The following is a 14714-nucleotide window of genomic DNA, read 5'->3' as shown; positions in this document are numbered from 1 at the left end:
TTTACTGCTCTTTCGACATGAAATTTGCAACATATATGTCTTTGCCGATTATACACATACTAAGATGACGAAAAATACCGGGCGAATTCGTTATCAAATTATATTTCTACAACAACATATTTATAGACATGTGACAATAATTTTGGACATGAGTGTACCTCCCTTATAAACTTTTCGAAATAACCCACTGTTTGGGGGTTGTAATCCATCAAGAGTAAGGGACTGGAAGTTTATTATACGTTGCAAGTTCCCACATATACATACAAAACAATTTTCCACAATAAACTACGTAAAAATCACCTATTTTCAGAGAACACTGTATATGATTTCTTTAGGATATCCAGAGCATTTCTATTGGTTGAAGTTGAAATCGGTCACGCAGGCACGTAGCCAGGATTTCGTGAAGGGGGGGTCCGTGACATAAAATACTGTGGTCTTCACACCAAGGGCTTGATCATTCTAAACTATTTTACTGGAACATATACTGGTTCGTTTAGTCATGATTTCGTATCGGGGGGGGGACGTGACATGAAACACTGATGGCACAATCAAGCTAAACTACTTTACTATCCACGTATGTTGGTTTGGAGGAATTGTTGGTAAGTATTTTAATAACAAACTACGAAGAAATCTCGAGTAAAATTTAAAAAAAAATATTCAAAATAATTTTACAATATTTACATTCTTCCTCTGTTCACTCAAATATAACAAGTTCCCTTTCATTATAACCTCAACTATTATAAAAAGTACATATTCACTACAGTACAACCCCTCAAATCCGAACTAATTGGGGCTGAAGCCTGTTCGGATTTCGGGGGGTTCGGATTACCCGGGAAATAATATTACGTACTTATTTCGTCACTGAATTGGCGGTAAAACAACGAATGAGGTTAGACAGGGTGGCCCAGTGGTCGAAAGGGCAGTGACCTTGACTGGCGGGTGTACACTCATGTCCAAAATGATTGTCGCATATCTATAACGGTCTTCTTGTAAGAATATAATTAGATAATGATTTAGAATAAGTATTAAGTCTAAAAATGTTAAAACCTTTTTAAAAAAACTAAATTTGTGTGATTAGATCTATTTTATTTATTTTTTTCAGTTTCCAGCTGTAGTTATTTTTTTCTCCTGAGAACGTGTTCGGATTTGCCGGGTTTTCGGATTTCCGGGATTCGGATTTGAGGAGTTGTACTGTATTATAAAAAGTACACTCATGTCCAAAATGATTGTCGCATGTCTATGACTGTCTTTTTGTAAGAATATAATTTGATAATGATTTTGCAGGGTACTTTCAATACTGATACCATGTGTGTAATCGGGAATTGTATAGACCCTATTTGTAGTAAATTTCACAGGAAAAGAGTTATAAATACGAAAATTAGAGTGAGTAAAACGAAATGTTGCTAAATGCACAAGAAAGTTTTATTTTTATTTTATTGTTCTTATTTACTGCTCTTTTGTTAAAATTTGCCACTTACATGTCCGTGTCGATTATACACATATTAACATTATAAGAAATACCGGGCGAATTCGTTATCAAATTTTATTCCTATAACAACATATTTATAGACATGCGACATTAATTTTGGACATGAGTGTACAAACTCAATAATGTATTGTAAAATATTTTACAACATCTGCGTTCCTTTCTCTGTTGAATGAACTGTTAACAGATCTTTCTTTTCACATAATTTTCTGTTTTTGTTATTCCTTTAACTTCTGTATGTTCCAAATGACAGGTTAAAGGAGTAGTAGAAAATTGTTTTTTGAAATAACATGTTTGATACTGCAAGGATGCGATGACGAAAAATTATGATCAAAATTGTCCACGCTGTTACACAAGCGGCATTATGCTTTCAGAAGCTTGAAATCTCCCTGACTAGTAGCAGAAATTCTAAGAATTGCGTAACTTACAGCAATTTCAAATTCCCTGACTCTTCCCGGATAACCCACTCACCTCGCCACCATGTATTGCAAGTAAGAAAGAGTAAGCAAAAGCTTCCTGTAGTTTTCTTTTTAATTTTTAACGCCGATTCTTCTTTTTCTCATTTCATTTCGTTTTATCCTTCCTTATTTTTTTCATTTCTGGTCTCGAAGGGGGGGGGGGGTCCGGACCCCCCGGACCCCCCCCTTGGCTACGTGCCTGGGTCACGGGTAAGTGCCTAAAAGGGAGTAAATTCTTAAACTTCGAAAGATTTTTCATATAATTAAGCATACCGTACAAACTTAAAATTTCCTAAATTATGCTTACAGAACAAATTTTATGTCTATTTTTCTCCCAACTTTATGGCTTGATTGCCCTGTGCTCTGAACGCTCCATATAATAAACATAACCTTTAGCAATTATTATTAGAACAGAAAGCAGTGGATATACAATGCAAAGCACTGTAGGTTTTGTTTTTCAATTTATAATTGTTTCTCAACTAATATCAATCGTTTTCGATTATTTTTAGATATCAACCCACTATCAATTTCCCATAAATACAAAGTACCCTCCATAAAAAAGAATTTTTAAAAAATGATAAGACATGTTCCGTTTATTTTTAATAGAGAGTTAATATACTGAATTTCAGCTCCCTAAGTTAAACGGCTCCTGAGAAACTAAATTTTTCGCCAAAAATTTGGACCCCCCACTCCCCAGTAGGATACGAATTATAATGTAAATGATATGATAACACCCCAATTGGGATTGGGGCCTAACTATATACCAAAACTAATTTCATTTGGTTTTGTCATTTAGCCGTGGTGATCACAGTTGCACTCATTTTTTGTATGTACAGTACAACCCCTCAAATCCGAACCCCGGAAATCCGAAAACCCGGCAAATCCGAACACGTTCTCAGGAGAAAAAGAAATAACTACAGCATGAAAATGAAAAAAATATATATTTAATCAAACAAATTTATTTTTTTTTTTTTAAGGTTTTAACATTTTTAGACTTAATGCTTATTCAAGATCATTATCTAATTATATTCTTACAAGAAGACAGTTATAGATATGCGACAATCATTTTGGACATGAGTGTACACCCGCCAGTCAAGGTCATTGCCCTTTCGGCCACTGGGCTACCCTGTCTAACCTCAGTCGTTGTTTTACCGCCAATTCAGTGACGAAATATGTACGTAATATTATTTCCCGGGTAATCCGAACACCCCGAAATCCGAACAGGCTTCAGCCCCAATTAGTTCGGATTTGAGGGGTTGTACTGTATAATAATTGCTATATTAGAGGTGATTCGAAAATATATTTTTTCCAGTAGTCAGCTCCTCTAAAAATGCATATGCTGTGTCTCGTAAGTCCTGTTGCTATTATTGCAATTCCAAATATCAATATCCAAAAGTGCCTGTGCCTTTCTCTTCACTTAAATATACTCATCTGAGATAAGCAAATAGAAACAAATGGAAAAGGAAGAGAAATGGGGGCCTTGAAAGTAAAACGTAGACAAATTCACCAGTGTTTAGAAGATGCTGTCTAGAATGCACTAAGCAGAGTGGGTTGGTGGGTCGTCGTAGTGAGTCAGTGGGTCAAAGTGGATCACGATGGGTGATGGGTCCGCAGTGTGTCACGTCCTGTTGATCCACAACCCACTCAGAAATTATTGACCCATTTGACCCATGACTCACTCCATCTCTGGCCAGTTACCAATTTCCCTGGCTCACAAAATAGAAGAAATTAGCGAAAATTTCGCGGAATATATTTTTGTTTGCGTTACGGAAGTGAATTTAATATTTCGTCTCACCCTCCACGGTTTATAAATATACTCCATTAAAGCTTTCGTAAAAAATGCACCATTTTGACATAATACGGTGTGTATATATTCTTTTAACGGTTTTCTACAATCCCTAGTGGTTGGAGTTGAAATCAGTCAATAATGAGCTAGTGATATCACCCCTCCCCGATTTAAAATATATATACGTATGTACGTTCCGTGAAAATTGCTGTTTTTATTTATTTGACAATCACCACACACAGCTCAGAGGCTATTTTATATTGGATATCTAACAACAATAATAACAGAAAGGATTTGGGAAGGTATCGTCCAGGACCTGTTTAGTAAGCATTCCAGCATCTGCCTGGTAGGACTAAGGTAAACACTGGAAAACCCGTCAGGATGATAGCGAGAATCGAACCCACGACCTCCTGAATGTGAAGCAAACGCTTTACCACTTGAGCAACTTCGATAATGACACTGGTAAACGATATAATCGATTAAAATTTCCAATAATAATTGGAAACAACTAACACTAGCTTCTACAATACATAGAATCATCACTAGAATTATGGTCTTTATGAATTTTGTATATTGTCTTTGTCACTCTGCATTTCAACTGCATATTCCTAATTTATGAACTTTGCATATGCCGTATAAAAGTCACTACACTGCAACTACTACCAACAAGTTCGGGTGATAATTAGAAACACATGTCTTTTGCTTTCTTTGCAAAGAGATTTTGCAGTTTTGCTTGGAAAAACTTGCTTTATAACAACTTCCACTTATTTTTCGCTATTTGCTGCTGTCTTTAAGCTCCCGTATCAATTTCACAAGATTGAATTACAGCCTCACCTTTGAGGAAAATGTATAACCGGTCAGTGAGTACGTAATATACCCAATCCATCCACCTCAAGTGCCATTCCAATATCTTCTTCTCTCCCTCCTCATTACATCGCACTTAAAAAAGCAACCAATAGTGCAATAAACTCTTTGGCTACTGAAAAAGAAAAAAAAATATATACATTTGTTATTCTGACACATCGTGACAAGATACCTCAATTACACTGGCAACCCTGGCTGGGTTCAATCCGGTTATTTTCTTTCGCCCAAAACAAGTTGATCTTGAAGATCTCAGTAATTATAGCTGAGATAATTACTGAAGGCAGCGACCTTGACATGAGTCACTTATATGAAGAGGAGTCTCTCTCATGCAACCAGTAAGGGAGAGGGGCTCATGGACCCCCCTCAAATTGGTACTTTTTTGTCAGTAGATGCGTGGTTTTTCTCCTCTTTAAGTCTCCACTGACGCAGTATTTTTACTCAGTCGAACCTTTTTCTGCACTGGAGTTAATTACCCGGTATTATTTACACACGGAATGCACAGTTTTTGTGATTCTTAGAAATAACAAGAATGTACTTTCCTTGTTATTGCATTACCAGGATTATTGCACTTCAGAAGCGGAAGGAATTCCTCTATAAAACTTATATGCATTCCCGTCTGTACTGCTCAAAAATAAAACTTTTTTTTTTTCTAAAATGTATTTAGCTACAGCATCACATATACCACTGTCAATATATTACCGTCTCATATGGAGAACATTACATATGCTACGCAAGGCCGGATTAACCCATCTAGAGGCCCGGAGCTAGAAAAAAATTGTGGGCCCCTGCTGACGGCCTAATATATTTCTGTGAAAGTGCACTAGAAAAGTTAAGGGAATACACGTAGTTCTACGACATCAACCATGTCATGCATTAGATGATATTATACCTAATGGACAGGGGCGCCCGAAGAAAATTTTCTAGAGGGGAGCCCATCTCCATAGTTGCTCTATTATGTCTGGCATTATACGTGGTTTGTTATATTACGGATACATTTTCGTGTGCCAGAGAGGGGCCCGGGCCCCACCCTGCCCTCCCCTTCGGGCGCCCATGCTAATGGAACTTTTCAAGTGCATAAAAACACACGAAGTTACCCTATTATATAAATGTAATAAATAAACCAGTTGAGGGCATTGCCAGAACGAACTTAAAAAGAATTAATTTTTCTTATTATTTTCTACAGACTTTATACAAATTGTTCTATGCACTTTATTATTATATTCATTAAACAACTCTTGTAATATAGCTATCCATTTATTATTTCCTTGAGTACTACATTTTTTCCACGTGTTTTGTTTAAGAATTCTGTTGAAACGTTCTATGATATGTTGTTTTACGAAGACACATGCTCAAAATGGAGGGCTCAAAATTGAAAAAAAATCGCAAAATATCTCTCCATGACTTACGGTTAAACGAGACAAGATCTGTGACTGTCTCGTCTCGAAAATGTGCTGTAAAAGTGATGTCTCGACTCGAAAAATATATATTTCTCTATTGAAAGAGCCGTGTCTTGACTCGAATTTTGTCAGGAAAATACTGTCTCGACTCGTCTCGTGCGCATCCCTATTTCCGAGATACGGCTGCTTAACTCTCCCGAAATCCAAACATTTGTGGCCAATATCTCGGGGGTACACCAACCATTTGTTTCACCAATTTCTGATTTCAGATATTTTGAATTTGATAAATACATAGGTTTTAATTAGTTGTATTGTAATATACTAATAAAAAAAGCGTAAAACTCTTATATATGAGTAAAGAATCTTACTCCCTCTAGCAAAATCTGAAATGAAACTGCTGTCCTGATATTTTTTACTTTTTATTTAATGTACGTTTAACAAGTACGATAAACTGCAATGAATCAAAACCACTGACTAATGACTTTCTTAAAGAAATATTTACTTCCATGCGTTAGTGTCTCAGTGGTAAAGCGCTCACTTCTGGTGTATGGGATCTCTGGTTCGATCCCCACCCAAGTAAATTTCTGATGGATAACACCGTGTCCATGGGTTTTTTCGAGTATTCTAACTTCCTCCCACATTTTTATTCCACCATCATTCACGCGCCTTAATTACCCATCTTTTTAGCCTGAAGAACACAATCGTGGGACGTTAAACTGAAAGATTTCATTTCATTTTTAAGAATAACGAAATAACGTTGGAGAAAGCCGACGCACTGACTATCCTTGTACAACCTAGAAGTCATCTGGATGGCCATAGACCCTCTTGGTCTGTTACATCAGAGAAAATGAAACTGAAATCTTTGAGTTTTACGCCCCATGATTATGCTGGTTAGGCTAAAGGAGGCTGGTGAGAAATGGATGCAAATGGTGAAATGAAAAGTAGGAGGAAACGGGAAAACCCCGAGAAAACCCTTGCAAATGGTGTTTGTTCACCACAAAGTTCACTTGGCACGAGCTGGGATCGAACCAGGGACCCCAAACACCAGAGGCGAACACTCTACCACTGAGCCACCACGGCCACTGTTACATCAGACAAATTAAAGGTATTAATTATTTTTAGTTAACTAGTAACACAATCAATGCAATCAAACCAAGCAGGTAGCTTATTTCTTATAATAAAAACATACGTCAGCTGACACAAAGAGAAACTTATTAATTATCCATCTTGTAATTTCAATTTCAATCGAAAGTTATCTTTTAAAGCATTGCAAAAGTGATTCCTGATCGATTAATCAGTTCGTTCTTGTTCGTAGCGTTATCTATTAGTGATCAATCAACACTCACTCCCTTTCGGAGGTCAGTGTACCTTCCAACCATCTCCATTAAAGACAAAAGTCGTCTGGCGGGATCTTAAAGACTCTCTGTCCATCTCTGTCTGAAGATCGCTGCTGCATTAAACCTCTTAATGAACAGTGACAACACAAAAGAGTTTGCAATCTTCCACGTGATACCTGAAAATGTGAATATCATTCTCTCCAAATGTCATGTACGCATCTGCTCTGTAGATCGAATGCAGCGATTACAGAAATTCAGAGTTTTAAATGAGCTCAACTTATGTCGATTTTTTAACATGTAGGGAGTAGGGAGATTAAACATAACCTAAAGATAGCATATTCCAGGATTTCTCAATGTGTGAGCCACAGTGTGATTTCAGACAATCATTCAGGAGGAAATAGAAAACGAACTCTGAATTTTCCAAAGAACCCAGTAGATTAACTAATTAAACTTTGGGTGTGGTGTTCCTTCCGAGTTTTATTAATTGTAACTAGCGTTAATCATCAGCTTCGCTGGGTTAAACTAATAAAAATTAGTAATATGTTATGTTAGTCAGTCACATTTTACTAGAAGCACTCTCTGATATCGGTCATTTTCGATCAAAACAACGACGAAAGCATTCCTACCGAATGCACAAGCGTAAGAATATATATCCCATTTCCCCCACATCTCCCCTCCCGTCTCCCAAGTTGCAGGGTCAATTCGAATTTAAGTGGCATCGGAAGTGTCACTATTCATCTCAGCGACCCCGAAAACTATGGATTCGGCGCTAATATCGGTAATTTTCGAGCATTTTTACAAATCTCCCCTCCCCTAAACCTTACCGTCGAAATGAAATGATAAAAACTATTTCAGACCCGAATTTCATCTATGTTGAAAATTTGGTCGAGATCGGTCGGGTAGTTCAAGAGTTATTAATTAAGTCACAAACATAGTTTCTTTCAATTTTATTTAATATAAAGACAGATATATTGGCGCACAATGAACTCGACTACCAGAAACTAGCAAAACATCCCTAAATCGAAGTTTCGATTTCTATACTTTTAAGACACTAAACAGTGAAGTTGGTATCATCATTGATGCAAAGAACCGTTTTAGGGAGCCATATGCTTATGTCTGTCTGTCGAAATCTATTTCAATGTAAACATCGAATCTCACTCAGAATGCAAATGAACGGAGTCTTCAATCGCGCTCCATTCTCTTGTGTTTATAGTTATTTTCTTATCTTCAAGGGGACATAGTGACTCAGTGGTAGAGCGCTTAACTCTGGTGCGTGAGGTCCTTCATTCGATCCCCGACCAAGTGAGTTTGTGGTGGACAACATTTGTGTCCGTGTGTTTTCTCGGGGTACTCCCGTTTCCTCCCACTTTCTTATTCCACCAATTCTTCCATCATCATTATTCACTTGCTTTAATCATCGTCTTCCTTAGCCTAAAGGGCATCGCCTCCCTTAGCCTAAAGGGCATTGTCTCCCTTAGCCTAAAGGACATCGTCCCCCTTAGCCTAAAGGGCATCGTCTCACTTGGCCTAAAGGGCATCGCCTCCCTTAGCCTAAAGGGCATCGTCTCACTTGGCCTAAAGGGCATCGCCTCCTTTAGCCTAAAGGACATCGTCTCCCTTAGCCTAAAGGGCATCGCCTCCCTTAGCGTAAAGGACATCGCCTTCCTTAGCGTAAAGGGCATCCCCTCCCTTAGCCTAAAGAGCATCGTCTTCCTTAGCCTAAAGGGCATCTCTTCCCTTAGCCTAAAGGGCATCGCCTCCCTTAGCGTAAAGGGCATCGCCTCCCTTAGCGTAAAGAGCATCGTCTCCCTTAGCCTAAAGGGCATCGTCTCCCTTAGCCTAGAGGGCATTGTCTCACTTGGCCTAAAGGGCATCGTCTCCCTTAGTCTAAAGGGCATCTCCTCCCTTAGCCTAAAGGGCATCGCCTTCCTTAGCGTAAAGGGCATCGCCTCCCTTAGCGTAAAGGGCATCGTCTCCGTTAGCCTAAATGGCATCGTCTCACTTGGCCTAAAGGGCATCGCCTCCCTTAGCCTAAAGGGCATCGTCTTCCTTAATCTAAAGGGCATCGTCTCCTCTAGACTAATTGTGGGACATTAAAATTAAAAATTTCATTTCATTTCATTTCTAACATATAAATGACATGCTAGTCTAGCGTCGTAAGTTAACTGATTATACCACCAAAAAAAACTAGGAAATATTCCAATCAGCAGCATCGTTAATTGTAAATCTGAATCAGAGTTATTTTAATGCCATCTGGAGCTTAATTACTACCGGGATAGGTTTCGGAGACGAGAAGCACGACATGTAATAGTTATTTTTTGGTTTCTGATTTTCCAATGTTGCGAAGCCACAAAAGGATGTGACTCTAATTTCTTCAGCCATCCAATGTACAATACGATGGAGGTTAACACTTGCATTTCTTTACAAGAAAGATAAAAAAAAAAAGTTTTTCATTTAGCAATCAATCGAATCTGACTTCACTTACAAAGCGAGAGGGAAAAAAAAAACGCAAGTACAACACCTCTCGTGGGTTGGGGGCGTTGACCACGAGGACAGGACGCTCTGTTTGTGGTAGTAGCATCTGCTGGTGGCCATCCAGTATTCGTGTGTCCAAGTTGGTCACGACATCCAGAAGGAATTATCTGGTGCGTGCCTCCAACCTCCAAAAAGGATGATCTCCATAGAATCGAATTCACAAAGTCTTTGATACAAACAACAGAGGCTGCCGAAAGCTGTGAAAGGTTCGTTACCCCTGGGAAGAAGCAGAACCATTTCTTTCTCTTGCTTCCGTTGATTGAAGTCATTCGCTCTCCTTTGGAAGGTTTGACAGCGACATCAATAACAATCTTATTTCAGAGCAAATTCCCACTCTCTGCCGGAAGATGGACAAATACGCTGGACGGGTACAACTAGGAATCAACGAACTTAGCACAGATACATAAAATATATTCGATCACTTTAATATATATATATATATATATACAGGGTGGGCCATTTTAATTAATCCACGGAAATATCTGAAAAATGATAAAACATAGAAGAAATGTTTCAAGTACACGTTATATATTGCTAAGGGGGAAAACCAATTCCGCCAAAAGTACCCCTCCCCGCCTCCCGTAAATGGGGGTAACGGGGGGTAACTTTGAAATGTCAAATGGGAACATGGGTCGAGTAATACCTCGTTCGAAAGGTCTTGGAAAACTAAGTAACACTGTACCAAAAGAGGTTTCATATTGTGCACCAGTTTCAAAATGGCCGCCATGATATTGTTCGGAAATCCAGTACCCGTAGTATGAAAACCATGGAAGGTAAATGAATGGAACAAAATTGAAATACGTAAATATCATAGGGCATATCGAATGATGTAATCCCTGTGATCCCAGTGGCCTCCCTCAAGGGATCTTGTGGGCTAACTTCAAAATTTCAATGTCCGACCGGACAATGGTTCGGGCGTACGCTTGACCTACCCAATGCTGTTTGGAAGGGAGACTTCATGCATAGAGAATTGGTGCACTAAGTTAACGCGGATGGCCACAGTTACATTTTGATTAACTATTAGCATTCATGTCATATTGTGAGCTTGAGGGACGAAACGGTGTGTACGTATATCCACGAAATGCTTTCTGAATAACCAGCACGCATTGCATAAAAGTTTCTCTTTTTTTAGTCACTACAGCGTCATCCTTACAAACAAATGTTTTAACCACACCATACCTATTTGTAAGGTTAGCCTTAATTTACGAATTAAAGTAGAGTTCTTGTTTGAACTTTCACTTTACTTTCCACCCCACTCACATACAGAGCGCAGGGAGAATTTATTTTGCAGGACTTGGATTTCTCTCTATACATTATGGCAATTTTACTCTAATATTTTTATCTCTGTTGTATTATTCTCGAGCCTTGGAACGCCTCCGTGGTTTTCCTATTTAATTTTCGTTATTTTCATTTATGTCTAACCGTATTCATACTATGGGCACTAGACGTTTTCTTAGACTCAGTCACCATGTCTTTGCGATCATTTTGAAAACGGTGTCTCATGTCGAAAATTTTCTTACAGAAGCTGTTTGATATTAATTTGTCTATGTAACGTGATGTTACTCGCTTCAAGCTGCTATTTGAAATTTTCAAGTTGGGCCCGGATACCTTTCAGTTGGCCCTTGGAGTCACCCCGACAACACCTCTCGATGTGCCTTACGTCAGTTAGCTACTCCAGTTTTTCTTTTGTTGACTTATCTCCAATCGCTTTCATATTACGAGTACTAAACCTTTTCTCTAACACGGATACTATGTTTCGGCGGCCTTTTGAGAACACTGCCATTTCACATCAATCGTTTTCTCCTGCAATATGTTAGATTTTGCAAGATTTATCGAACGAGGTACCACTCGACTCATGTTACTATTTGAAATTTTGAAGTTAGCCCCCAAGACCCCTTTAGGGAGGCCACTGTAATCACAGGGACCACACCGTTCGATATGCCCTATGATATTTACGTATTTCAATTTTGTTCCATTCATTTACCTTCCATGGTTTTCACACTACGGGTACTGGAGTTTCCGAACCATATTATGGCGGCCATTTTGAAACCGGTGCACAATATGGAACATCTTTTGGTACAGCGTTACTTAGTTTTCCAATACCTTTCGAACGAGGTATTACTCGACCTATGTTCCCATTTGACATTTCAAAGTTACCCCCCGTTACCCCCATTTACGGGAGGCGGGGAGGGGTACTTTTGGCGGAATTGGTTTTCCCCCTTAGCAATATATAACGTGTACTTGAAACATTTCTTCTATGTTTTATCATTTTTCAGATATTTCCGTGGATTAATTAAAATGGCCCACCCTGTATATATATATATATATATATATATATATATATATATATATATATATATATATATATATATATAGATAGATAGATAGATAGATAGATAGATAGATAGAGAGAGAGAGAGAGAGAGAGAGAGAGAGAGAGACAGATAGATAGATAATTACTAGAATATTTAAATTCAATCTTATTTGTTTTTAAAAATGCCTTTAGAGCATCTGTGGTGTGAGTGAAGAATTGTCCCAGAAATACACATTGTCTGATCTGAGGAATCGAACCCACGACTTTCCAAATTCAAAGGCAACGCTTTACCAAATGAGCCATGGCCATTTTGTATGGGTAATAAGTTTCAGTATATAATTAACTTGGTGCTTTAGTTCAGGAATTTCTTTAATCACGGACACTTGGAATATGATGAATAATTGTATCGTACAGAATCCTTATAAAAGTGTTGCTATTTCCACTTGCTTCTCATTTTACATAGGGGGCGCGGTGGTTCAGTGGTAGAGCGTTCACCTCCGGGGCTTGGGGGTCCCTGGTTCGATCTCAGATCGCGCCGTGCGGACTTTGTGGTGGACAAACACCGTGCTTGAGGGTTTTCCGGGGGTTCTCCCGTTTCCTCCCACTTTCTTCATTCCACCATTTCATTCATCTCTCATCATCACCGTCTCCTTTAGCCTAACCGGCATAACCGTTGGACGCAAAACTTAAAGATTTCATTTCATTTCATTTCATTTTACATAGTTTATATTTACAATGAAGGGAAAGGGTGCACGTACACCGATGCACCCCCGCTAAATCCAACCCTAGAGTTATGTCATATTACCAGGCATGGCGTGATGATGTTAGAACAAGATAGCTATTTAAAGTAACCACTCTTAGTTGGGAGTTTCTTGTGGAACCAAGAACGTTACGAGCCATTGATAGGAATATATATAACTATTCCTATCAATGGCTTTGTTCTTTGGTTCCACAAGAAACTCCCAACTAAGAGTGGTTACTTTAAGAAAAATAATATATTATACGACAGTGTTTCTCAAACTGTGGTCCTCAATGTCTGTGATTGTTGTAACATATAATCCAAGGGTTATTAGTTACTGGTTTAATAATATTTGAATAAATATTTTGAGTATGTTGTTTTGCACCGAAAAAGCTTTTTCGATTACCGTATTATTCTTTGTCATCTATGCTTATGCCATCTGGCAAGAATTTCGAGTGCAACTGATGGGCTCTCTCTATATAGGAGCTGATAGTTGTGCTGGAATGTCATCTGGGAGGAACTAAAATTTTACTGGTCCGCTATTGTGGTTATGCAGGGCATTATCATAGCCTAGTTATTAAGTTGTTAAATGAATTAGGATTATTATTATTTACCGAGCGAAGTGGCTCAAGTGGTAGAGTGTTGGCTTTGCATTTGGGAGGTCGTGGGTTCTATTCCCGCTGCGGGCTATCCTGACTGCGGTTTTCCAGGGTTTTCTTCAGTACTAGCAGGCAAATGCCGGGAATAGTACCTTGCCAAATCCTTTCCATTGTTATTGTTGTTATTAGATATCCAGTATAAAATGACCTCTGAGCTGTATCTGGTGAATGTTAAATAAATAAAAATAAAAATAAATAATATATGTGAGTGATATCTAAGAGATTAAATATGTGAAAGACAAGTCGAATAAGTAAACAACAGTATTTGGAATTCTGGACAAAAAAGTTTCGATATGGCAACACTGTGTAGCCTGAGAGTCGGAATAACGCTGGACTTAGAATCGTTGTTCGATCTCCCGATTTAACACTATCTGACTTTTTCTTATGGGATGTTTTAAAGAACAAAGTGTATCAACATCACATACGCAATTTGGCCGAACTACAGGAAGCTACCACAGAAGAGTTCCACAGGATACCAATATGGTTCTGTGAAGCTGCTTGTGACAGCGTTGCTCTTCGTCTCCAGGCATGTATCGATTTGGATGGTTGCTCTTCGTCTCCAGGCATGCATCGATTTGGATGGTTGCTCTTCGTCTCCAGGCATGTATCGATTTGGATGGTTGCTCTTCGTCTCCAGGCATGTATCGATTTGGAAGGTTGCTCTTCTTCTCCAGGCATGTATCGATTTGGATGGTTGCTCTTCGTCTCCAGGCATGTATCGATTTGGATGATTGCTCTTCGTCTCCAGGCATGTATCGATTTGGATGGTTGTTCTTCTTCTCCAGGCATGTATCGATTTGGATGGTTGCTCTTCGTCTCCAGGCATGTATCGATTTGGATGGTTGCTCTTCGTCTCCAGGCATGTATCGATTTGGATGGTTGCTCTTCGTCTCCAGGCATGTATCGATTTGGATGGTTGCTCTTCGTCTCCAGGCATGTATCGATTTGGAAGGTTGCTCTTCTTCTCCAGGCATGTATCGATTTGGATGGTTGCTCTTCGACTCCAGGCATGTATCGATTTGGAAGGTTGCTCTTCTTCTCCAGGCATGTATCGATTTGGATGGTTGCTCTTCGTCTCCAGGCATGTATCAATTTGGATGTTACTATTCTTCTCCAGGCATGCATCAATTTTGGTTGTG

At 38.8% G+C, this 14714-nt stretch overlaps 1 protein-coding gene across 3 annotated transcripts in view; it reads right to left on the bottom strand.

The window, feature by feature from the left end:
- The window catches only part of Atg16 (Autophagy-related 16), a 360113-nt gene that overhangs the window by 245561 nt on the left and 99838 nt on the right, over positions 1 to 14714 (bottom strand). Inside the window, exon 9 of one of the 3 annotated variants that reach the window (XM_081756869.1) lies at positions 4692 to 4709. The exons of the other annotated variants lie outside the window; for them this stretch is intronic. Coding sequence (XP_081612995.1) covers positions 4707 to 4709 — 3 coding nt within the window. The 3' untranslated portion in view covers positions 4692 to 4706. Of the gene's footprint in view, positions 1 to 4691; positions 4710 to 14714 lie in introns of those variants that run through there. 3 annotated transcript variants of the gene reach the window in all.

The sequence above is a fragment of the Thermobia domestica genome, chromosome 4, assembly GCF_964235325.1.
Source record: "Thermobia domestica chromosome 4, izTheDome1.hap1.1, whole genome shotgun sequence".
Taxonomy (NCBI): Eukaryota; Metazoa; Arthropoda; class Insecta; order Zygentoma; family Lepismatidae; genus Thermobia; species Thermobia domestica.
Note: the sequence above shows the minus strand (reverse complement) of the source record. Positions and strands in the feature narration are given on the sequence as shown.